At 47.3% G+C, this 22,974-nt stretch overlaps 1 protein-coding gene across 1 annotated transcript in view; it reads left to right on the top strand.

Moving 5' to 3' along the window:
- Positions 1-22,974, top strand: part of GABBR2 (gamma-aminobutyric acid (GABA) B receptor, 2) — a 410,792-nt gene that overhangs the window by 215,451 nt on the left and 172,367 nt on the right. The window contains exon 4 of the mRNA XM_010847041.1: positions 11,467-11,568. Coding sequence (XP_010845343.1) covers positions 11,467-11,568 — 102 coding nt within the window. The remainder of the gene's footprint in view (positions 1-11,466; positions 11,569-22,974) is intronic.

The following is a 22,974-nucleotide window of genomic DNA, read 5'->3' on the forward strand; positions in this document are numbered from 1 at the left end:
CTTTTTTCTATAGTTCTTCTGTGTATTCTTGCCACCTCTTCTTAGTATCTTCTGCTTCTGTTTAGGCTAAAGGACCAGTCAAACCAGGGCAGCTGAAAGGGCATAATTCAGCCAGTGGTCCCCAATCTGGCTGTGTAACCAAGACCCCAGGGCACTCTATACAAACAGGATCCTGGCCTCCCTCTTGCTCCTGTCATACCACTCTCTTGGGTGGGCCCCAGGAGTCTGTATTTCTGCAGAGCTCCCAGGGAACATGATACACAGCAGACTTGGGAGCCACTGTTCATAAATCTCTGAACCCAAGGGTCGTTGATGTCAGGGAGATTTCCACTTTTGTGTGGTCTCTTTGCTGGGCCCTGCACTGGGTGCTGGACACCAAGGAACAGGGCCCAGCAGTGCCCTCGAGCAGCATTTGTATTATAGGGATTTGGGAAAGGGTCCTGAAGGCTACAGGTGGTGGCTTTTTGCAGAGTTACTGCTCTGTTGCTGCTGTTAACAACAGGGCTACAGGCAACATTTGGGAGGCAAGAAACTGTTTGAGTCCATTTCTGCCCCAGGACAGCTGTGTGATTTGGGGCATGTCCCAGCCCCTCTCAGGACCTCAGTCTCTTCCACTGTCCAGTGAGGGCTGGTGGGTTGGTGAACAGCCAGGCCCATTGTGAGCTCGGCCCCTGCCTCAGAGGGGTGGGGAGTGACCTGAGGGCGGCGGCAGCACCAGAAGGCCTCCTTTGTCGTGACCTTGGGGCCAGGAGCAAAAGTGCACCTTGGGCATCCGCCCATCTCCTGATCATTTTCACCTTCTGGTTGAAATGATCGCCCCCTGGATATGCCCAGCTCTGCCCTCTTCTCTCTCCCGAATATTCGGGTCATGATATGTGTCCCACATGGGCACATGAAGAGGCTCCAACACAGTTCCAACCCTCCAGGCCTCCCAGTCTTGGGGAAGACACTCAAGTAACCAAGCTGCTGTCACTGTGGGTCACAGCAGTGTGGGTCAGTGGTGCCCCCTAGCCCGCTCCTCTCTTCTCCCTCCACCCAACCCTCCTGGAAACACGAGTTTGAATCTCAGCCCTCTGGCTTACTAATCGTAAGGCCTTGGGTGAGTCACATAACCTTTCAGGTCCATTATCTGTAAAATGAGCACAATGATGACATCTGCTTCCTAAGATTGCTGAGAGGATGAAATTCACTCCAGGATTATCCTGCTGTGCCCTCTACAGCCTGCTTGCTCCCTGAGGGCTTACAGTGAGGGGTGGGAGAAGGGGGCTGAGAAAGAGTCGGGGGAAGAGAGGCAGGCTCTGGGGAGCCATTGACCCCTATGCCGTCACTTCCTTCCTTGACCTGCCCCCCAGATCTGAAGTCCTGGAGGAAGAAGAGAGTCCAGGTAGGCTAAGAAGGAGGGCTTCAACTGCTAGGCTGTAGGATGTCCAAGCAGAACACTGGAGTGGAGGTCTAAGAACCCACCTTGGAATATAGAACTGGTGAGAAAGCTGTGCATTAAAAGGGCAGTGAGGCCCCAGGGTCTGAGAGGAGTCCTTTAAGCTCTGCCATGAAGTGAGCAGGTGGGCCTCAGATCCAGTTGCTTCTCCAGCTTATGGAGCTGCATTAGGTGGTCTTGTTCCTGCAGGGGTGAACATGTGCCTCCTGGGCTGCCCTCAGCAAGTGTCGCACTCAAGTAGGGCACAGACTCGAGAATCCCAGACGTTCCTTGGGGATCCAGCCGTCTTTCCTGCCTGTCCGTCTGATGCCTGAATCCCTTCTCTAGCAACCGCACCTCTGCTTGCACAGCTGCAGTGGTGGGGAGCTCACTCCAGTGTGGGGGAGGCCTTCCCATCCCTAGCTTGCTCTCTTGTTAGAAAGTTCTGCCTCTGCAGGAGCTGAAACCTATTTCCTGGTGGCTTCCCCACTGGTGCTGACCCTTCCCCTGGCTCCCAGATGCCATGCTACTCTCCTAGCGTTGGTGACAGCTCCTTGGGATGGGCAGGGGGGATGTCTCACAGGCCTGGACCTCCTGTCCCCCTGGCTCCCTCCTGTCCCTTCAGCCACTCCTCCAGTGACAGGGAGCGGGCATGGGGCTCAAGAAACCAGAGAAGGACTCTGTGTTCCGCATTCCTTAGTGCTCACAGGTGTGAGTTCTCTAATATTGCTGCTCTATTTTGGTGTCAGAGGTGCACTTCGCATCTTGTTGATTTCCTATAGAGGTTTGTGTTCATCATCTTAACTGGATAATATTCCTGTTTTATTAATATCCAAATGTTTCTGTAAATATTGGTTTGGTCCCAGGAGACCGCTGCAATTAAAGCCATAGGCACTTTGTCACAGGGAAGCAACGCGGTTCTGAAGGCTGATTTCATTTCCAACAAGTCGGTGCGGCCTGACTTCAGGGACCGCCAGCAGAGTGGTGAGTTCCTTGGGGCTGCTGGCAGAGGGAAGACTCCTGGCTGGGGAGTCCAGAATAGGAGGTCATGCCTTATGTGAGAAGGGGGCCTGGGCCTGGTCCCCCTTCCTCAGGCAGCCCTGGTCTCGGCCCTGGGGATCTCAAGATGGAGGGTGTGTAGACTTTCAGAACAGCCTCTGTTTAGCCAGGGAGGGTGGCCTTAAGCACAGGACTCCGGAGTTTAGTGGGGGTGGCGGTGGGTGGGGTGGTCACCACTATCTGGGAAATGAGGGACAGTCTCCTGTACTCAGGGGTGATTGAGGATGTGTAGGATTTCAGATTTCCTATTCAAATCATCACGAACTTTGTGGCTTAAAATAGCACATCTACTATCTTATGGTACTAGAGCTCAGAAGTTGAAAATCGCTCTCTCTCAGCCAAAATCAAGGTGTCAGCAGCACTGGTTCCTCCTGGCAACTCTGGGAGAATCTGTTTCCTTGCCTTTTCCAGCTTCTGGAAACCTTCTTTCTTTGGCTCTCAGCCCCATCCTTCATCTTCAAAGCCAGCAGGTGGACTCATTGGACAACCGACAGCAGGGAGCTGTCGGAAGGGCTGATGTATCTGGGCAGAGCTCAGGTCACAGGTCCCCTCAACCCTGTGCCTGAGTAATGGGAGGACAGGAACTGTCCCAGGGGACACTATCTGCCCTCAGATCCCATGAGTCCCCACAAGGGGTGCCCACAGAGACCACAGTCCCGTCCCCAGGCCTGGTCCTCACATCAGCAGGCTGTGTCTTCAGGCAGAGGCATGCAGCCCAGCCCCTGGGCATTTGTCGCAGCCCTGCATGATCATCTCAAGATGTAGCATAAACTCACCCGGGCTCAGGATATCTACACAGTAGACTAGATGGACGCTGTTCATTTACTCATTCTCTCATTCGTCTCACAGCTTTGAGCACCAACTGCATGCAGAGCATGGTGCTGGACCCTGGAAACAAAACAAAGCACCACCCCTCCCTACTTTGCAGCACTGCCGTGTTAGTTGGGGAAGGGATGTGACAGCCTTGGTGCTTGTGGTCAGCTCTGCAAACCAGCACAAAGTCAGTGATCTGAACTCCTGAGCCCTCCATCTAGGCTCATGAGGCTGGTGGCCCCCACAGAGACCCCCATGTCTCATAACACTGCTGCCCATGGTCTGCTGCCTGCTTTCCTGCTCTTGGTAACTCTGGGGAAGTGAGAAAAACCATATTTGGGGGGAACAGATAAGTGGCCATTGAATAAAGGGAAACCAGGTTTCCTTTAGGAAACCTCAGCCTGTGATGTGAGAGTGTAAACAGAATGAGAAACCTGGGCTTAATCATGGGAGTGTGGTTTGAACCAGCGAGTCACCAGATCTCAGGAGGCCCCAGGGTGTTAGTTTCCTGGGGCTTCTGTAATGAGTCACCACAAACTGAACGGCTGAAAGCAGGAGACATTCATTCTCTTATAGTCCTGGAGGCCAGAGTTCTGAAATCAAGGGGTCAGTGAGGCCATGCTCTCCCTGAAGGCTCTGGGAGAGAACCCTTGCTTACCTCTTCCAGCTTCTGGTGGGCCCAGGCGCTCCTCAGCTTGTAGTTTCATCGCTCCTGTCCCTCCCTTTGTCTTTACATCACCTTCTCCCTTATGCCTCTGCCCAAGTCTCCCTCTGCCTTTCTCGTATAAGGACACTTATCATTGGAGTTAGGGCCCATCCAGGTAATCCAGGATGATCCTTGAATTAATTACATCTACAGAGACCCTTTTTCTAAGTAAGGTCACTTGCATAGGTTCTGATGATTAGGATAGGACACACCTTTTGGACCATCACCATCCAACCCACTGGCTCTGCAGTGTGAACGTGCAAATGTCATGTGTGTATCATGCTAGTATCACATATGTGCAGTAGATCCCATACATGTTCACTTATGTACTTGCCCTTTTTAACAAGTTTCAATTATACTTAACTTCAGCTATAGGTTATTAAGAGCTAATAGAAATCTGAAAATTAGATGGCTCCATTTTTCAAAAGGAACAGTTTCTTCAGTAAGTGTTCATCAGTTTTAGAAAGGTAGAAATACAATCACGTGGATAACTTCTCTGGGACTGTAAGTACATGCCTCAAATCTTTGAAAAACTTCAGAGCTGCAGAGGGCTGCTTTAGCAACTGTAAAATTCAAAAAGGCAAAGAGTTGGGGGATGGCGCAGGTAAGGTTTTGAAACTTACTCTCCTAGAACCACAAACATCGGGTGAAAGAAACATCCCCTCTTCAGCATCCTGACGAGTTTCTACTTGCACACCTCTGATGACAGGGCGCTCACTATATACCAAAGTTGCCTATTCCACCGTTCGAAAGTTCATTTGGCTTTAATACAAAATCTGCTTTCCTGACTCATCCATTGGGCCCATCTCCAACACAGGGGTGCCCTCTGTTCCACGTGACAGTCCTTCAGTGTTTGAAGTCGCCCATCACTTCCTGCCTTAGTTTACTCTTCTCCAGGCTAATCTTTTAATTAGCTTAAATTAATGGTGATTCTTGGGGAACTCCAGCCCCAGTAAAAGTGACCTGAATATTCAAAGATTTGAGTGTTTCAAATGCCTGTTTATCCTAATTAGCATCTTAACTACAGCAGTGCCCTCTGCCTCTAACGAGCCACATTTTCGCATGTTCCATATTTTAATGGATTTTACTTGAATGAACTGTTTAATCAAGTGAAGACACATTTCATGAATGAATAGAAGTAAATCTATAATTACACACTTTAGTCAGGTAAGAGGAGTGACATTTCGGCACAATCTAGGGCTATATATAGCGAGTGTATTTGAATGACAAAGTAGGTTACCTCAGCTTCCATAGGAGATCTGGGAATTCGCTTTGCTCTCAAGTTCATTTCGTAACCTAATTAGAATTTTCAAAGAGTTGTAAAGTGCAAGTGGTGCAGACCTGGCTCTCCCCATCTTTAGCTGGATCTCTGCCTTTCTGGATGATTCCACAGCTGGTGCAGTGGCCTCCTTAGGGAAGGTGTCTGGGGGAGCTGCTGACCCACAGTGTCCTAGGGTCTTGAGAGTCCCCGAGGCCTCACCTCCACTTGGTGCTTCACTTTCCGTCAGAGCCCTCCTGGCCTGGGACGTGTGGCACGAATGTGAGAAACTGCAGCTGTAACAGTCCTTTGCTGCTCTCTTCCTGTCTCTCTCTCTCTCATTCCCTTCTCCCTGCTTTCCTTCTCACCATCCTGCCTTCTGACGTGGTCAGATCTGCTCGTGCTGCTGGGGGCCAGGAGTAGAAAGATCTGAAGATTAAAGAAGAGACGTAGTTATTGATTGGGGCAGGAGAGAGGCCCAGGTGTAAAGGAAGATGGTGCCTAGGTGCTAGGTAGCAGTCCAGAAAAGGATGGAGCCCACAGGCTAGGGAGTGACTGGACAGGAGATGGAATGAAATGAAACAGGAGCCCTGAGTGAAAACCTGAGGTGTTAGAAGGCCCCTCGCCACGCCGGCCTCCTGGCCTCAGGCTCCGTACATTGCCTTGCTGGAGGAAGAGGGGTTCCAGAGCTGCAGTGGGGGCTGTCTAGAGGAAGGGAGTTTGTGGGCCCTACCTGTGTGCAGCAGATGGTTGCAGGCAGACAGGAACCTCCAGGGCGTGCAAATGTCCCAGGACCCTGAAGCTGGGACAACAGCTTGACCCACAAGGCAGTTATTTAGGGTGCAGCACACAATGCCATTATTTCGTAAGCCCAGTCTCTAGGTGATTTCTAGAGAGGGAGAATCACCTGGGCAGCTGGGTGTGTTAGCGGAGAGGTGCTGCCTCGGAGCAGGGAGGAGGCCTGCAGGTGGACTGGAGTGTGGCCTGCTCAGAGGCAGTGACGAGCCTCCCTCATAGAACAGGGTGGGCCCATTTATGCCTCAAACGGGTCACATGGACTCAGCCACACTAAGCCAAGAAATTCTCCCGAACAGCCTGTTCACCTCTAACTCTCCTGGTTCCGTTAGCTTTTCCCCTTCTCCTCTGATCCCCTTCTCCTCCTCCAGCCTGCCCTCGCAGCACCAGCTGTGTGTCCCCAGTACCAAGCCTGTGGATAGAGGCTGTGTGCGTGGTTGGAGGAGAGAGGCCATTGTGATGGCTTCATCGGAGTGACAGGTCCCTGTCACCCCTTCTCCCACGGTCCGTGAACCAGCTTGGGTGGAAGTTGTGGATCGACCCCCTGGACTCGAGGTTCAGACAGCTGATCTGACCTGATGGTGTGTTCTGCCGCTGGCCTGAGTGAGACGGTGCTCCCAGCTCTGAGCTTTCCCCTAAAGCCACTGACTCTGCCTGGCTCTTGACTTCTTTCAAGATGTTGGATTTCCTTAGGCTTGAAATATGAGTTGAAGTGTTAAAATTCTTGGATTTGGATCTGTGATTCCCAAGGCTGTACCGGAATCCCTGAGGAGTCGTTGATATCACCCTTTGTGACCTTTATACTTCCAACCCCTCTGCCACCATGTCCATGGTCTTTCTTAGAAGATTCTTGGTCCCTGTTGTAGCCACACCTCTCTCCTGTGAACCTGAGCCACTTTGTCATGATCCCTGACAAATGCAATTAGGACTGAGCCCAGCATTCCAGGTGTACTCTGAGGTGGGCAGACTAGACAGTGACTGTCCCCTCCATCATTCTAGATGTGATGTCTTTTTAAATGTGGATCCCAGTCCTACTCACCCATTTGGCAACTGCCTTACTCACATCAACACATGCTGGTCTCCTAATCAAGGGGACAATATCCGAGCCATAGAAGGCATTTTTTTTCATATTCATTTTAAAGTTATCCTGCCTCATTTAGGACAGTGGTCCTCACACTTGAACATATGTTGGAATCACCTGGAGGGCTGATTAAAACCCAGATTGCTGGACCCCACCCCAGAGTGTCTGACCCATTGCGTCTCAGGTGGGCCCGAGAATTTGCCTTTCTAACAGGTTCTCCCAGGTAATGCTGGCGTTACTAGTCCAGGGCTGCACTTTAAGAACCACTGCTTTAGGGACAGGCTTTCTGCTATGACTTGGTATCCACAGTCCATACCAGTTCTTAAGGGGAAAAATATCAACAGCTGTTGCCTCTAAGCCTATTTTTTATCATTTATTCCTAGAGTTCTGACCCCTTGGTTCTCCCTAATGCCAAGTGAGTTGGGTTCCTTCCAGATTTGCTCCAGTGGCCAGGGCCAGGACTCATTGCTCCAGAAGCAGGGAGAGTTCTTCCCTTAGGTAATCTCAGCCCTGTGAGCTGGTCCTGAGGACCCAGGCTTTGAGGACTCCCAACCCTTCCTAGTCCCCCTTGTAGCAGCACTTGGGGCCCAACTCACCTCATCCCATTGGCAGCCTGACCCTCCCTTCCAGGTGATGGGCAGCCTTCTTCTCCATCCCCTCCCAGCCCATCAGCACCCATCTCGCTCCCTTCCTCCCAGGATGGCCAGGGCCCTTAGCAAATAAGACTCCTGATGGCTGCCTCCTAAGGCCCCAAATGCAGATGAGGGCCCAGGTGGACTCTGGCTGTACTTGAGCATGTGTGTATGTGTGAATATGTTTATTTTATTGAGAATTAAGTGTTACTCCTTTCCAGGAAGAACATATTTCTGCTTTTATAGTGGAGGTGAATAAAAAATAGGATTCACTTTGCTGAAATGCAGTTTATAGCAAGCTGATAAAAGACATTGGCCCCGTAAAACAAGAGATACTTGCAGTACCAGAATGGGAAAAAAAAAAGAAAGGTGTTTTTTCTAACTTAGTAATCTTTGATCAGTGCATTGAATGATCCTTCCATCTACATGTGAGAGTATGAGTTTATTTCCTTGTGAGGTAGATCAATTGCATTATTTCTTTACCATGCTTTGGTTATTTTAAAATACCATTTATTACTAGTTTTTTGCATTTGTTTTCCCTAAAAATGTCCATTAGAGTAAATACTCCCACTGAGCAGACTACTTGGTGCTGAAATTATGGTCAGTGAGTGGCTGACGGCACCAACCATCTGTTCTGACCTGTTCTGGCTCATAAGCCTCAGGAGCTGTCCACATCTGGCAGGATCCAAAAGAGCCAGCTTGAGGCCATTCAGAGAGCACTGGCCGGGGAGTCACACCTCAGCTTCTTCATTTGTGAAATTAGGGGCGAAATGAGATGACCTCTAGGGTGTTTCGGCTTGGTTTGTTTTGAGTTCTGAGCGCCTATAAAATATTTTTTTCTGCCATAATTATATACAGCTCTCATGCCCACACTTATTTACAGATAGATATGCCAAGCCACTGACAGCCTTGATGCTGGGTCTTATACCTGGAAATGATCATTCCAGCTTTTAGGCAGCATAAAGAACTTTAGAATTTACAAAGCCATTTCCCATCCTCAGTGTTTTTGCTGGGCCCTGTAAGTTACATGCTGTATAACTCCCATTTCATAGGTGAAAAGACAGATTCAAAAGAGCTCGAGAAGTTTCCTTCAGTTTGGGTGGCGAGGACATGAAGAGCCAGGGCTCAACTGTGCATGCCTTAGTAGTATGTGCACTGGCTGCTTTGCCTTCTGGCAGGGCTGAGTTTGCACATTTTAATATTGCATATCAATGATTGTTGGTCCACAGCACCCCCATGACACAGAAACCTAATAATGGAACCCCACCTGCCTCCAAAAAGGATTTGACGCAGCAGAAGTAAACCATAATGGCAAAGTCAACTCTTTTTTCAACCAACTAGTTCCCAATCTTCCGTCAAAATAGAGGTAAAAACTAAAGATGGACGAGGTTCACCCTGATTGAGACAGTTACATTCGTCTTACAAACGTATGCATCACAAAGTATTTCGAGCATTCAGCAGAGCGCAGAACACTAAACACCCATAGTCTTGCTACCCGGAGTTAGTGTGTTCACGTTTTCCTCTATTGGCATCATATTTCTTTAAAAAAAAATGAAATACAGCAGTTCCCACCGCAACCCTTTTTGTTCCCCTTCTGTGTGGGGGTCAGGGCCAAATTATTCAAAACATTTTGATATATACATTGGGAGGATCTATCAATTGTTGAAACAGGAAGTACTTTTTTATCATGGTAAAATGTACATAACATCAAATTTACCATTTTAACCACTGTAAAATTTACAGTGCAGGGACGTTAAGTACCTTCATATTGTTGTGCAAGAAGCACCAGCAGTTATCCCCAAAACTTTTCATTACCCCAGACAGAAACTCTGTACCCACAACTCCATTGCCCCGTCCCCCAGCTCTAGAAACCACTATTCTCCTTTATGTTTCTATGCACTTGACTACTTTAAGTACCTCACCTAAGTGGAATCATACTTTTGTCCTTTTGCATCTGGCTTATTTCACTTAGCATAATGTCTTCATTCATATTGTAGCATGTGTCAAAATTTCATTCCTTTTTAGGCTGAATAATATTCCATTGTATGTATAAACCTCAGTTTGTTTATCTGCTCATCTGTTGATGGACATTGCTTCCAAAAGATGGTTGCTTCCACCTGTTGGCATAATACTACTATGCACACGAGTGTCCAAATACCTCTTTGAGTCCCTGTTTTCACTTCTTTGGGGTATATACCCAGAAGTAGAATTGCTGGATCATATTACCATATGATGAGAAATTTTCAGAGTGCACAAGGTTCCAGTTTCCAGTTTATCCACATTCCCATCAACACTTGCAGGGTTTTGGTTTTTGATAATAGCTGTCTTAATAAGTATAGACAAGAAGTGCTTTCAAAGCTCATCTTCAGTTAAAGAGGAAGAGACTGAAATGCTAAGAGGGAAAAGGTCCTTCAGAGAGGCTGAGGTCACAAGCAAGTCAGTGACATAGCAAGACCTGGAATCTGGGTCCCCAAACTCCCACCCGGTTATTTCTACCAAAACACAGTCTAGTTTCCATGGCTTTCTGTCCAAGTGTGTACAGTCATAGACATGGACCGCATACAGATTTCAGATTTATTTGTTTTGATCCTAACTTTATTTTTTTTTAATTTGAAAATAGTGTCAACATTTTAAAATGTGCTCATGCTGAGATGCTCAGAGCTGAGATGCTCTGTGTGACTGTAACCCTCCAGGCTCCTCTGTCCATGGGATTCTCCAGGCAAGAATACTGGAATGGCTTGTATTTCCTTCCCTAGGGGATCTTCCTGTTACTACTAGTGCCTCCTGGGAAGCCCTTTAAGATGTGAGGGATCCTACTTTATTTTAAAAATCTAGGAACTTCCCTGTAGTCCAATGGTTAAGACTCCATGCTCCCATTGCAGGGGGCACGGATTCAATCCCTTGTTGGGGAACTAAGATCCTGCATGCTGCGCAGTGTGGCCAAAAAATAAATAAAAATATAGATTTCTTATTTCTCCCTTCCAAATCAGAAAGTCTGGTGATTCTGGACCAACATTCTGGCATAGCATGTTTGGAGTTGAGCAGCAAGTGCTGTCTTTAGGTGAAGCATTAGTTTGCCACACTGTCGCCAGGCCCCACCACTCCCTAGTATCCTTCCACACAGACTGCTTCACACACTGGCTAGTTCGTATGACACTGGAGCTTGCAGCTCTCTCCTTTAAGCACGTAGGTGTTAGTCATTCTGTGTGTCAGCAGATGCATCGATATGTTTAACATTACAGGCTGGTCCCGCACCCCCCACCCTCTCCTCTGTTTTTGCTTTGTCTTACTGAATATCTCAGCTATTTACTCATCCTAGAAATGAAGTCATATTGCAAATAAATAATGAAAAATATAAACAGGGAAGTATTTTAATAGTCTAATTTGGAGACAGTGTGATGTATTTGCCTAATCTGATTTGGAGATGATATGAAACACCAGCATGAAAGTCCAGCGACTTGGATGCTTGTCTTAATTCTTCCAGGAAATTCCTGTCTGGCATCCTTCTGCTTGTGTGTCCTCAGGGGAGGGGAATCTCCAAGGTCCCAGGGGACAATCTAGTTTTTAATGAAGATAAAACCTACTCCTTTTTCATATCGATGGAGAAAATCACCTCACCCATTTGAGCCGCTTCCCAGACCCCTGTGAAGTGGCCCTTCCTATGACTGCCGGCACACCCACCCTCTGCTCTCTCTTTGCTGGCAGGTGAGAAACGACCTGACCGGGGTTCTGTATGGTGAGGACATCGAGATTTCAGACACCGAGAGCTTCTCCAATGATCCCTGCACCAGTGTCAAAAAGCTTAAGGTACGTGCAGTGGGCCAGGGCCTGGAGGCCAGACTGATGGCATGCTCATGGGGTTCCCCCAAATCCCTGACTTTGAAAGAGTCTTGAATTCAGGCTGTTTCATTTTGTCCTTGGCATTTGAGATGTGAGGAAAAGCTCCCAGGAGCTGGCTGTCCCTTGCTTGTTGTCCAGCACTGGCCAGAGGCCTGCTTGCCAGATGCATGGCCATGTGGAATTGCTGGGTGATTTCGTATCTCTCAGCGGAGCCTGAGAGGCAAGCAGGGCACAACAGACATCACTGGCACCCACTCAAGGACAGGCTAGTGGGAACACTAAAGACTCAGACCTGGCCCCTGTCTTCAGGGGGCTTCCTTCCTGTTGTGAAGAGGCTCACAGTCAGAATCTCTCTTGCCCAAACCCACAGCAAGGAAGTAATGTGGTTGGAACTGAAAGCTCAGGCTCCTGACTCCCTCCAGTGATGCTCACTCCAGGAACAGAAGGGTCAACTAGATGTTTGCAGTTGTAAGTAGCCCCCAGCTGTCATCTGCAATTCATTTCCGAAACTCTCTCAAACGCCATGTTTGTGCCAGACCCTCTCCTGGGTTCACAGCCAGCATCAGGCTTGCCTATGTCCTCAGGTGTCTGAAGGCAGATACCTCCCAGGGAAACCAGGGACAGAGGGGCTGGGGAACAAAGGGAGAAAGTGACTCATCCCACCCAGGAGAGGATTCAGACATGGCTGCAGAGAAGGGACAGCCATGGAGGATGAAAAGGGTGGAGACCCGCAGGGTAAAAATCAGAGGCAGGGCGGCCATGCTCTGTACTTGGGATCAGCAGGAATTCCAGGAAGCTGGAGTATCGGGATGGGGACACAGAAAAGATGCCAAGGCTGGAAATAGAGTTTGGAGTCAGTTTCCATGAGCCTTGAATGTTGAGCTAAGAAGTTTGGTCTTTTGTGCCAGGCAGTGGGGAGCTTCTGGGGGTTGTATGTAGGTACATAGTTAACGCTGTCACCCTACTCTTCCATTCCCCATGCCCACACTGAAAGTAGCCTGGGGCCTCAGATGCCAACTGCTGACATGTCCCTTCTCTCTTGGCGAGATCCCAGATTATACTGATCAGAGCAGGTGGCCGTTTAGAGCTTATGAAGCCCTCAGTTCACACATGGGGAGACTGAGACACAGAGATGGGGACAAGGGAGCAGAGCACCAGTTGTTTGTCACCTGCCCAGGAGCAGACACCACATGCGCACGTGATATTTTAGCCCCGGAAGCTCTGCCGATGAGGAAACGGTAGTAAGGAAGGGCCTGCTGGTAGCCCGGGTGTGTGCCCAGCTCTTTCCCCACAGGCCGTGTGATCTGAGGGTGCTCAGGTTGTGTGGGGCCCAGAGCGTCCAGAGGGGAGGAGTGCCTGCTCTGCAGGGACCACCTGGGGTGACTGGGCCCCTGGTGCTGCGCTGACATTCTCCTGCCACATGCAGTGTCTCCCCAGGGTGGGCCCTGGAAATAGCTTCCTGCACCGGGGTGGCCTGGCGGAATTCTGTGGGCTTTCAAGTTTAAAGAGTCTTTGTGTGAGGAGCAGACGCACTCGTTGAAAGTCTGCGAGAAACTGGGGCTAGAACTTGGTGCTCTGCTCACCAGCCAGCCAACGCCACCAGAAGCAAGAGTGATCTGAATGCTGATGGAAATAGCAACCGGCCTTTCCAGAGCCCTGAGCAAGGGCTAGAGCTCTTGGCTTCACCTGCCCATTCAGCCCTCCCCAGAGCCCTGGGACAGAGGGGATTTTTGTATCCTCATTTCACAAATAGGGAACTTGAGGCTCAACAAGGTTAAGGACCTCATCCCTAGTCACCCAGCTGGAAAGTGGTGCGTTGGAATTCAAACTCGGATCTGGGCAACACCATGGCCCAGCTCCCCCACCGCCCCGCACAGCTGCGGTTCTGAGAGAGGGTTCCAGCATCACATAAGCCCGGGAGACAGAGCCAAGGACAGCACGCTCAGTCTCTTGGCAAAGGCTCCCCTCAACATGGAGAGCTCTTCCCTCACCACCTGCGTAGCTACTTCTCAAACCTTCCTCTAGTCTTTTCTCAGTTGTCCCCCTTTCCCAGAGGCTTTATTTAAAATTTAAATCCCGGCCCCTCACACTCCCACTCCCCCTTTCTGTTAATTTCCCCCATTTCACTGATGGATATCTGTATCAGTTTCCTGGGGCTGTCATAACAAAGCACCATAAACTAGGTGGCTTAAAACAACAGAAGTTTATTCTCTCACATCTTAAGGACAGAAGACCAGGGTCAAGATGTTGGCAAGCCCATGCTCTATAGCAGGCTCGGGGACTCTTCCGTACCTTTCTCTAAGCTTCTAGTGTCAACTGGCAGTCCTTGGGATTCCTTGACTTGCAGCTATGTAACTCCTTTGCCTAAACTGACATTTCCCCTCTTTCCCTTCACATATTTTTCTTCTTAGGAAACTGGTCTTGGAGGATTAAGAGCCTGCCCTGCTCCATTATCACCCTACCTTAACTGATTTCATCTATTAATACAATGAGGCTGTTTTCAAATGAGGTCAAGTTCTGAGGTATCAGGGGTTAAGACTTCAACATATCTTTGGGAGATGCAGATCACCCCACAGCAATATCTGACCTCCTGTTCATTTTTCCCAGTTGTTTTGCCGTCTGTCTCTCCCCACTAGGATGATAGCTCTAGGAAGCAGCAGTTTCTGTATGTCTGGATCACTGTTTTATTCCCCACCACCCGGAACCAAGCCTAATTTGCTCGACAAATTTGCTGAGTGGGCATAAACCAAGTACAAATCTGGACAGACAAAGCCAACAGAACACAAGGATAAAACACTCAGAGAAAAGTAACTTCTGGAGAGCTCAGAGAAGAAGCAAATATCTGGTGGGATAAGATAGAGAAGGAAGTACAGCGGACAAGGAAGAAAACTAAATAGTGACTGCTGCTGCTAAGTCGCTTCAGTCGTGTCTGACTCTGTGTGACCCCATAGACGGCAGCCCACCAGGCTCCTCCGTCCATGGGACTTTCCAGGCAAGAATACTGGAGTGGAGTGCCATTGCCTTCTCTGAAATAGTGACTAGCAGAATTAAAATCTGCTTTGGAGGTAGTAGAGAGCAGAGTTAATGCCACGAAAAATAAAAATCAATAATATGCAGGACAAACTTGAAATGCTTTCCCAAAATTTAGAGGAAATGGTCAAAGAGATCAATCTAATGAGAGGAAAGATAAGTTATGGACACTGGAGAAGAGAGATGCTGAGGGAAAGCTGGGACAAATGAAACAGAACCAAAATCTAAAACAAAATAGGCACCCGAATATCAATAAGTTCAGCTACCACCCAGATCGTCCATTCTCCATGGAAAGGAACCGGGGGTCCTTGGAGAAATGGCTGACCTGGGATTGGGACAGGAAACATACCAAATGATCCTGGAGCGTCCTGTACTGCCATAAAGTTGAGGACGTGCTCAAACCACGTCAACAACACACACTGATTTGGAGGGGGAGTGGTGTCAGAATTGTTCACCAGCCAAATGAAGTAGCCGCTGAAAGAGCTCCCAATCGCCAGAACTGAAACATTTGAGCAATACAGTAAAAGTAGTATTGGATTATAACCCAAAGTATAAAACAAAAGCCCATGACTGAGTAGGTAAATGGGAGAGAATATACAAATCTTCTGTGCCAAAGAATTCCAAATAATATGTGTAGATATTTCAGGCCCAAGGAAATGGAGCAGAAGTACCCACTTGTTAAGTGTCTTCCTTCCAAAGAGCACAGGATGAAAAGGGGGAAAAGAAGAGTAACTTTAGAGTGGAAGAACCTGACCAGTGCTACCTTGGCCAAGTGACCAAGGTCAGCATTTACATGGTAAGTCCTGTTGATAGTATATACCTTTGATATGATCCCCCAAACCTATAAACCCAGTCTAACTGAGAAGTGAATTCTGGTTGAAGGCCATCCTGCAAAATACCTGACCAGTACTCCTCAAAACTTTTTCGGTCTTCAAAACTAAGGAATGCTTAAGCCAAAATGAGCCTACAAAGACATGACAACAATATATAATGTGATATCCTGAATGGGATCCAGGAGGAGAAAAAGGACACTAGAGAAGAAAAAAAACAACAACTAAGAGTATCTGAATAAAGTATGAGCTTTAGTTAATTATGAATGGATATTGATTTATTAATTGTAACAAATGTACTATATTAAAGTAAGATGTTAATAATAGGGGAAACTGGGTGAGAGACATATAGAAATTCTCTATACTTTCTTTGTGATTTTTCCATAAATCTAAAACTATTCTCAAGATATTTATTTAAAAAAATAAGCAACGAACTTAAGAGGATTCAAGAGAGAACTCCTAGATGGGACCATACAAAATTGCCAATATTGAACCATTTTATAACTACAAAGTCAACAGTTTTGTAAGGAAATACATAGACTATATGTGCAGACTAGCTGGCCTTTCTACATTCACCAATTCTACATTTCACCAATTCTACAGAATTGGTGAAAAGAGAGTCATACCCAGACACATTTTGTCAAAAGTTTTGAAATACAAACACAAAAGGGAAAATCTACAAGTACCTAGGCCAGGAAAAAAAAAAAAAAGAATTGCCCACAAAGGTGCAAAACCAGTCTACCTCGACTCCCCTGCAGCATTCAATCCCGGAAACAACGGAGCAGCTAGGAGACATTTTCCCACATGTGAGGTTCACGTGATGTACTACTAGCCAGGTGCCCTTGAAGTTAACCCTTGAAGTCCTATGTCAGCCTGCCTTGAACAACAGCTAACTTTATAGCTGAGGTCATGACAGAAGCAGGTGAGCAGGGATCACGGAAACTGTAGAAAGAACTAAGTAGTTGTTATAAAAGTACACGCAGATGCAGAAGTTAATTTTGAAAGCAAACATGAATATACATATAATGCAAATAAATACTGTAATAACAGTAGTTGAGATATAAAAACCCAAATTCCATTAACAGAGGCCAAAATGTGAGTAAAAAAAAAGTCCTGATCTTAATTAGAAGTGGGGCTCAAAAGAGACTATTTTGCTTATGATTTTCATAATTAGAAAAATATAAGTTTAAAGGGCTTTGAATAACTTAATAGCAAATATGTTAATACTATAACATAAGCAGAACCCAAAGCTCTTGAAACACAGAAGATAAAAGCAAAGAAAATCTAGTCCACATATCAAAAAACAAAGCAAACATGAAAACCAGAAAACATAAACTAATACTGAGAATCAAATATAATCATTCTAACCAGAAATTCAAATAGGTCAAACTCCCTATGAAGAGGCAAAGACTTTCAGGTTGTGTTTTAAAGAACTAGCTATAGTTATAGTTATATTTACAACACAGTGACACAGAAAGGTCAAAGGTAAAAGGTCAAGCAAATGTATATCAAGCAAACCAAACTGAAGCAAGGATCCGGTGTTCACATTAGAATACAGAGTATTCAAGGTACAGGCATTGACCAGGATTAAGTGGTTTTCTATAGATAAAGGTACAGTTCACCCTGAGAATAGCATACTCATGGACCAGTATTGCTCTAAAGTACATCTCACTGAAACATATAAAGAATGGCCTGTTAAAATACCAAGAAGAAGTGACACAAACACGGTAGTATTGGGAGCCACAACATTTTTCTCTCAGTCTTGGACAGATCAGCCATTCAAAAATAAGCAAGAACGTAGAGGAACTGAATAATGGGATTAATCAGGCTGATTTAGCAGATATATATCAAAGTTTGTCTAAAAGAAAGTCAGGAAATAAAACCATCTCTGTGAGTTGAAGACCCCAGACCTTTAAGCTCACTCTGGATGGACCTGTTTTGATCAGGAATGTTTAATGTAAATGGTCACCAGGCTGGGCTAGGAGGCCACCCCTCACAGGGCCCTGAATATTTCCATGGTGCCCATGCTGAAGCACAGGATGGTGTTGGGGAGAACACCAGGCTCCAGATGTGCCCTGTGTTCATTTTGAAGCCACAGAACGCATTCCAGGACATAGTATAGCATAGGGTTCTTCTGTCTTGGTGCAGAAAGAATTCAATCAGAGACAGAGTGACAGGTAAGGGAAGAGTTTTTAGTATAGGGTGCTGTGAGAGACACAGCTGGGCAGGCAAGGGAGTGTGGCACTGAGAACTTACTGGGCTCTGGTTTTATAATCAAAGGGAAAGTGAGGAGGTGGAGAAGGCCACCTTCTTCCTTGTACTTGAGTAGACGTCAAGCTTCCACCATCAGTTCTTTCTCCACGTTGGGTAGGGGAGTTTTCTTGTCCCGGCATAGTCGAACTAGGACTGTCGTGGAGCTATGAAAATGAGCAGGAAGGTGGTAAAATATACTAAAATATGGTAAATCATCTCAGGTTTCGGTTTAAGACCATCTTTTCCCTATATTTTTGTTTTTAATGTGTACAGAGGATCATGTCCTAGAAGTCATTAACTTACCTACCTCACTGGGCAGGATGTGGGTCTTATGCCACCACTGTTTTGTTGTTTGGGGGCACTTCTCATGATTCTGTTGCATTCGTTGTTAAGCAAGACTGCTCTCTTGATGGATCAGTCACTTACAAGATCTCCCATACTTTTTTCTTTATTTATGATCCTTTAGTGGGATTAACTGTTTAATTGCCTACTTTGTCCCTTTACGTTGTCCCTATCAATTTCAGGAGCAGCCACCAACCCATCATTCAGGATTCAGACTCCAGGGAAATCTCCCTGTTTTATAAATCAGATGACTGGCAACCTTAATTCCATCTGCAACATTAACTCCCCCTTGCCGTGTCATAGCATGTCCCCAGCTTTCAGGGATTTGAACATGGACATCTTTGGGAAGCTATTACAGGAAGGCCACAAAGATAGGTCTTGAGGAGGACTGTTCCCCACTTTGCTCCATGGGAAAGTCCTAGTGGGAATTACTCTCTACCCCACGGGCCAGAAGCCCAGCCTGACTGCCTGAACTTGAGGTTCATACAAGTACCCCAAGGGGACTTGAAGCTACAGAATAAATGTGGTGCATCTTCCCAGCAGGCCGGCTTTTCTCAGAGACATGGGAAGAAAAGCATTATTTTTATCTTCAGATGAACATAGATATGTTATCAGAATGCTAAATATACATGAATTTTCAAGATAAAATGATAAACTTTAAAGAAATACCATGCTTCACCAGGGCTGCTAGGGCTGTTCCCTCTTTCACTCCCATCCTTAAGAGAATATGGCTTCTGATTCTCTGCTTTTGGGGAAGGAAAAATAGTCTAAGAAAAACTAATTTTAGCTAAATGAAAGAGAATACTCATTCTGGGTGTGGAATCAGTCTGTCAGAGCCAGGGGGAACTTTGGAAAGCATCTAGGCAAACCCTCTCAGGCTTACCCCAAGGTCTCGAGACCAAAGTGAGGGGGCAGGAGCAGGCCTGGGCTTCTGACCCTTTCACCAGTGTGCCCACTGTCGCAGGCCAGGCCGCCTCCCAGCCCACATCACGGCTGGCCTCTAATAGCTCAGCCATCTTGTGCTCATTGCACGGCACCCCTTTCTACAACATTGAAGATGGTATCTTTTGATTTTTCAGCTACCTAGTGGGTAGAGTAAGCTGTAGAAAGCCAGGAAGCTATTAAACATGGGCTTAGACAGATGCTCAGGTGTCAGGAGACATCAGATAACTCACAGGTCAGTGTCAGGATCAACCGTCACCTTCTAGCAGAAACCACACACTGCTATCACAGGGAAGCAAGATGGGTGGCTTACTGCTTTCCTGCTCTTTTACATGCACATCAGCTATTTTAATGTCTCAGGATTGCATTTGCCCCTCAAGTCCTTCCACTTCAAAACCCAGGGTACTTTTGTCATTGTAGCAGACTGGGTGTGGAGCCCCAGCAGCCCAGGCCCTGGGGGGTTGGCCTTCTCAGCTCAGGAGGGAATATATAGGAATTAGTGGTCAAATGCTTGGGCTCTGGGGCCAAACTCACCTTGGGTCGAGGCCAAAGCCACCACTTCTTATCCCTGTGACCTGATGTCTTAGGTTGAACTCCCTAAAAACAGAGTCTGAGACCTTTGTGAAAGAGATTTATCAAGAGTGTGCTCAGGAGAAGGGGAAAGAAGTGGGGTAGGGCAAGAGGGGAGCTAGGTCAGAATGTATGGCTGGTGACTGGTTTAACCCAGCCCTGCTGGCTCTCTGGCACACAATCTGCACCACAGAGCTGGTCCCACCTTTCAACAAGGGGGCTGGAGTTTCCTACCGTGTGAGTCAGTCACTGGCTGCTACGGAGGGTGAGGTGCAACATGACCTTCCAGGGCCTGGAAGCTCTCCTTGGCTGAGGGAAGTTCTCCAGGAAAGGGAGAGACCTGGTGGCAGCCCACCCTCACTGCAACTGGGTTGGTGCTCCAGCCCCGAGGAGAGGGTGCCATAGGACCTCCAGCATATGCTGTGCCTAGGCTGTGCACTTAAGGCTCTGGGGCTCAGTTTGCACATGAGACTGTCCAGCGTGGGCATAATAATAGCACCTACCTCCTAAGGCAATAGCTAGAAAGAGTTCAGGAGCTGTCATTTGTGAGGGTTATACACTAGTCCTTTGAATTGAGTCATGCTTCTTAAGTGTTATTTTTGTGTGAGATTTTAGCTCCCTTTAAGGGCCCCAGAGACAAAGGGCTTCTTTCTAGACAACAGATGAGAGGAGCCAAGAAAAAGGAAAGGAAATCCACCCAAGGATTGGACTGAGTACGCCTTCTGGGGCCTCCCACCCAATGGCTGCTCCCTTCCACATGTGCACTCGCCTGTGAGTGTGGCCTATTGAGGGTGTAAACATAGGTCTCCGCTACCATCCATGACCGTAGATCTAGCCCTCTAAGAAGAAGCTGACATTTGTCTGATCTCAGGACATCTATGTTCACGCCAGACAGCCCCCTGCAGGGCCAAGCAAAAGTCCATGGTGGAGACTTCTGAGACCCTGCCCTCTGCCACCTCCAGGGTCTCTAATGTCACAGCACTGTTGTGCATGCTCATCCTCACACATGGTCATGGCTGTCCTCCCCTACCCTCTGCCAATCCTTCAACTGCCCCCGAAGCCCTTTCACCTATAGAGAAGAGTGCCTTTATACCCCTGGCAGGGAGATGGGTGGGCATGGCCAGAAGCGGGTCCTCTGCCAGCAAAGCTCTTTCCTTTCTTGGGATTTTAAGGAAACCATACAAGTTATACAACATTGAAAAGTGTGATTCTGGAACTTTTGTGATAGTGTGGGTGTGTTAAAATTTTTAAGATTCCCCCAATCCAAAATCTTTCCCTTCACCCCTGAATCTTCCCCTTCACCCCTGAGTCTTCCAACAAACTGCTACTCCAGAAAGAACAACCAGGTATATCTGCAGTTTTTACACTCTCAGGAGAACTCCTCTGCCCTGGGAGTACACATATCCCATTTTGAGAACACCTTCAACTCTTTATGCTTCTCAAGGCACCCCTCCCAAGTATCACTCTAGTCACATTTCCCATTGTCCTCGCCCAACCCTTGATCCAGGCTCCACCTGCACCAATTGCTGGCTTGTCCTCTTTTCCCCTAGATTTTGCAGCACCTTGCCCTTTACGCACCATCTAGAATCAGAGTGGGTGTGAATATCTTCCTGCATCAAGTGCAACCTAGCCCTGGATAGGCTCTTTCTCCAGGGCCCTCTAATGGTCAGGAGGCCCCAAGGTGAGAGTGCTGGCTTTGGGGTGCTGTGCTGGATTTGGGAAAGCCTTTTGCATCTCTAGGAAGAAGTTAAGTAGATCCGTGATCCCTTGGGTCCCAGGAGAGAACTTCACAGAGGAGAAAGTGGCCCAAGCCTGATGGGACAGGGATGGTTTCTCCAAGTAGGAGCTCATGAGCAGGAAGGGAGAGCAGCAGCCCTCCAGGCAGAATGGGTTGGGTGGGAGGGAATGGCATTCTGGATGCGTGAACTTATATAAAGAAAGAGAGGATGAGTGAGAAAGTGGATGAATGAGTGAGTGAATGAATGGATGAATGTATGGCAGACATTGTAAGAGAACTTAAGGTGGTTCATTCTCTGGGATGTGGAGGTATAGCAAGAAATGTGATTATTGAAAAGAGCAGGAGTGAGTTGGTAAAGAATCTGAGATGTTCTAAGGAGCTCAGAGTTTGATCTGTCAAGGTCTAATCCATGGAAAGATTTTACACAATCAGATTTGAATTTTGGAATGATTCCCTTGTCTGCTCTGTGGAGACTGGATGGATGGGGCAGAACTAAAGGCAGAGAGATCCAGCTGGGAGGCTGTAGTGGTTCACCAAGTAGAGAGTGATGGTGCCTCAACCCAGAGCAATGGGGCTGGAGAGACCAGAGTGATTCAGGAGCTAGTGAGCAGAGAGAACCAACAGGCCCTGGTTATGGCTAGGATGAGGAGAGGAGAGAACCTCAGGTGGCTCCCAAGTTTCTGATCTTAGGGAGTGGGAGGTTGGCAATACCATTCTAGAGATAGGCAGTACAGGAGGAGGAAAGAGGCATTTTGGGAATAATGGTGAGTTCACTTGGGACACGTTGAGCTTCAGGTGCCTGGGAGAATCCACGTGGAGGTATCCAAGGGACAGCTAGAGAAAAGGTGGCTCAGGAGAGAGATTTGGGAGTCCACAGCTTTCAGAGGGGAGTTGTGGCTGGGGTCATGAATGAGGTTGCCCAGGGAGAGGGATGAGGGGGAGAACTGTATGGAACACCAGCATTAGGGGTGAGCAGAAGGATGAGGGGCTGATTGAGAATCTGAGCAGGAATGACCAGGAGGCAGGAGGGAGCATCATGGAAGCCAGCAACAGGGGGCAGAAGAGGCTTCATTAATCATGAATCCTACAACCACCAGGTCAGCTAAGGAGTGTTATGCCTGTTTCAGACATGAGAAAATCGAGGCTGCAGGAGATTAAAACCCAGGGTCATGTACCTGGTAGGTGCTGGAGCTGGGATGTCAGCCAAGGTCTCTCTGACTCCCAAATCCAATAAGCTGTTTCTACTGTACCATGTTTAGCAACACAGAGCTTGGCACAAAGTAGATGCTTCATAAATGTTTGTTGGATGGATATGGATAGGTGAATAGAGTTAGCAGCAAGAGACTCTATAAAAAATTTAACAAATAAGCAGAAAGACCCTGAAGTGTCCCAGGAGCAAGGCCACAGAACGGAAGCAGCTTAGAACTTTTTATAGCATTGCAGACGTGGTGATGACAAAGGCTTGCCTTCCTTCGACTGGGCTCTGTTAAAGATCTTTTAAAGTCCTTTCAGAGCAAGTTTTTTTTTTTTTTTTTTTTCGTCTTTCCATTCTTGCTTGCAAACGAAGGATGATTTTAGAATCCAAGCCTTTTTTATTTTGCTAAAGTACATGATGAGTAAAATGGCCTCCCAGTCAGCACTTTCCAATTTTGAAAGATGCTAAAAACT

This window comes from Bison bison, unplaced genomic scaffold (assembly GCF_000754665.1).
Source record: "Bison bison bison isolate TAMUID 2011002044 unplaced genomic scaffold, Bison_UMD1.0 scf7180017864243, whole genome shotgun sequence".
Classification (NCBI taxonomy): domain Eukaryota; kingdom Metazoa; phylum Chordata; class Mammalia; order Artiodactyla; family Bovidae; genus Bison; species Bison bison.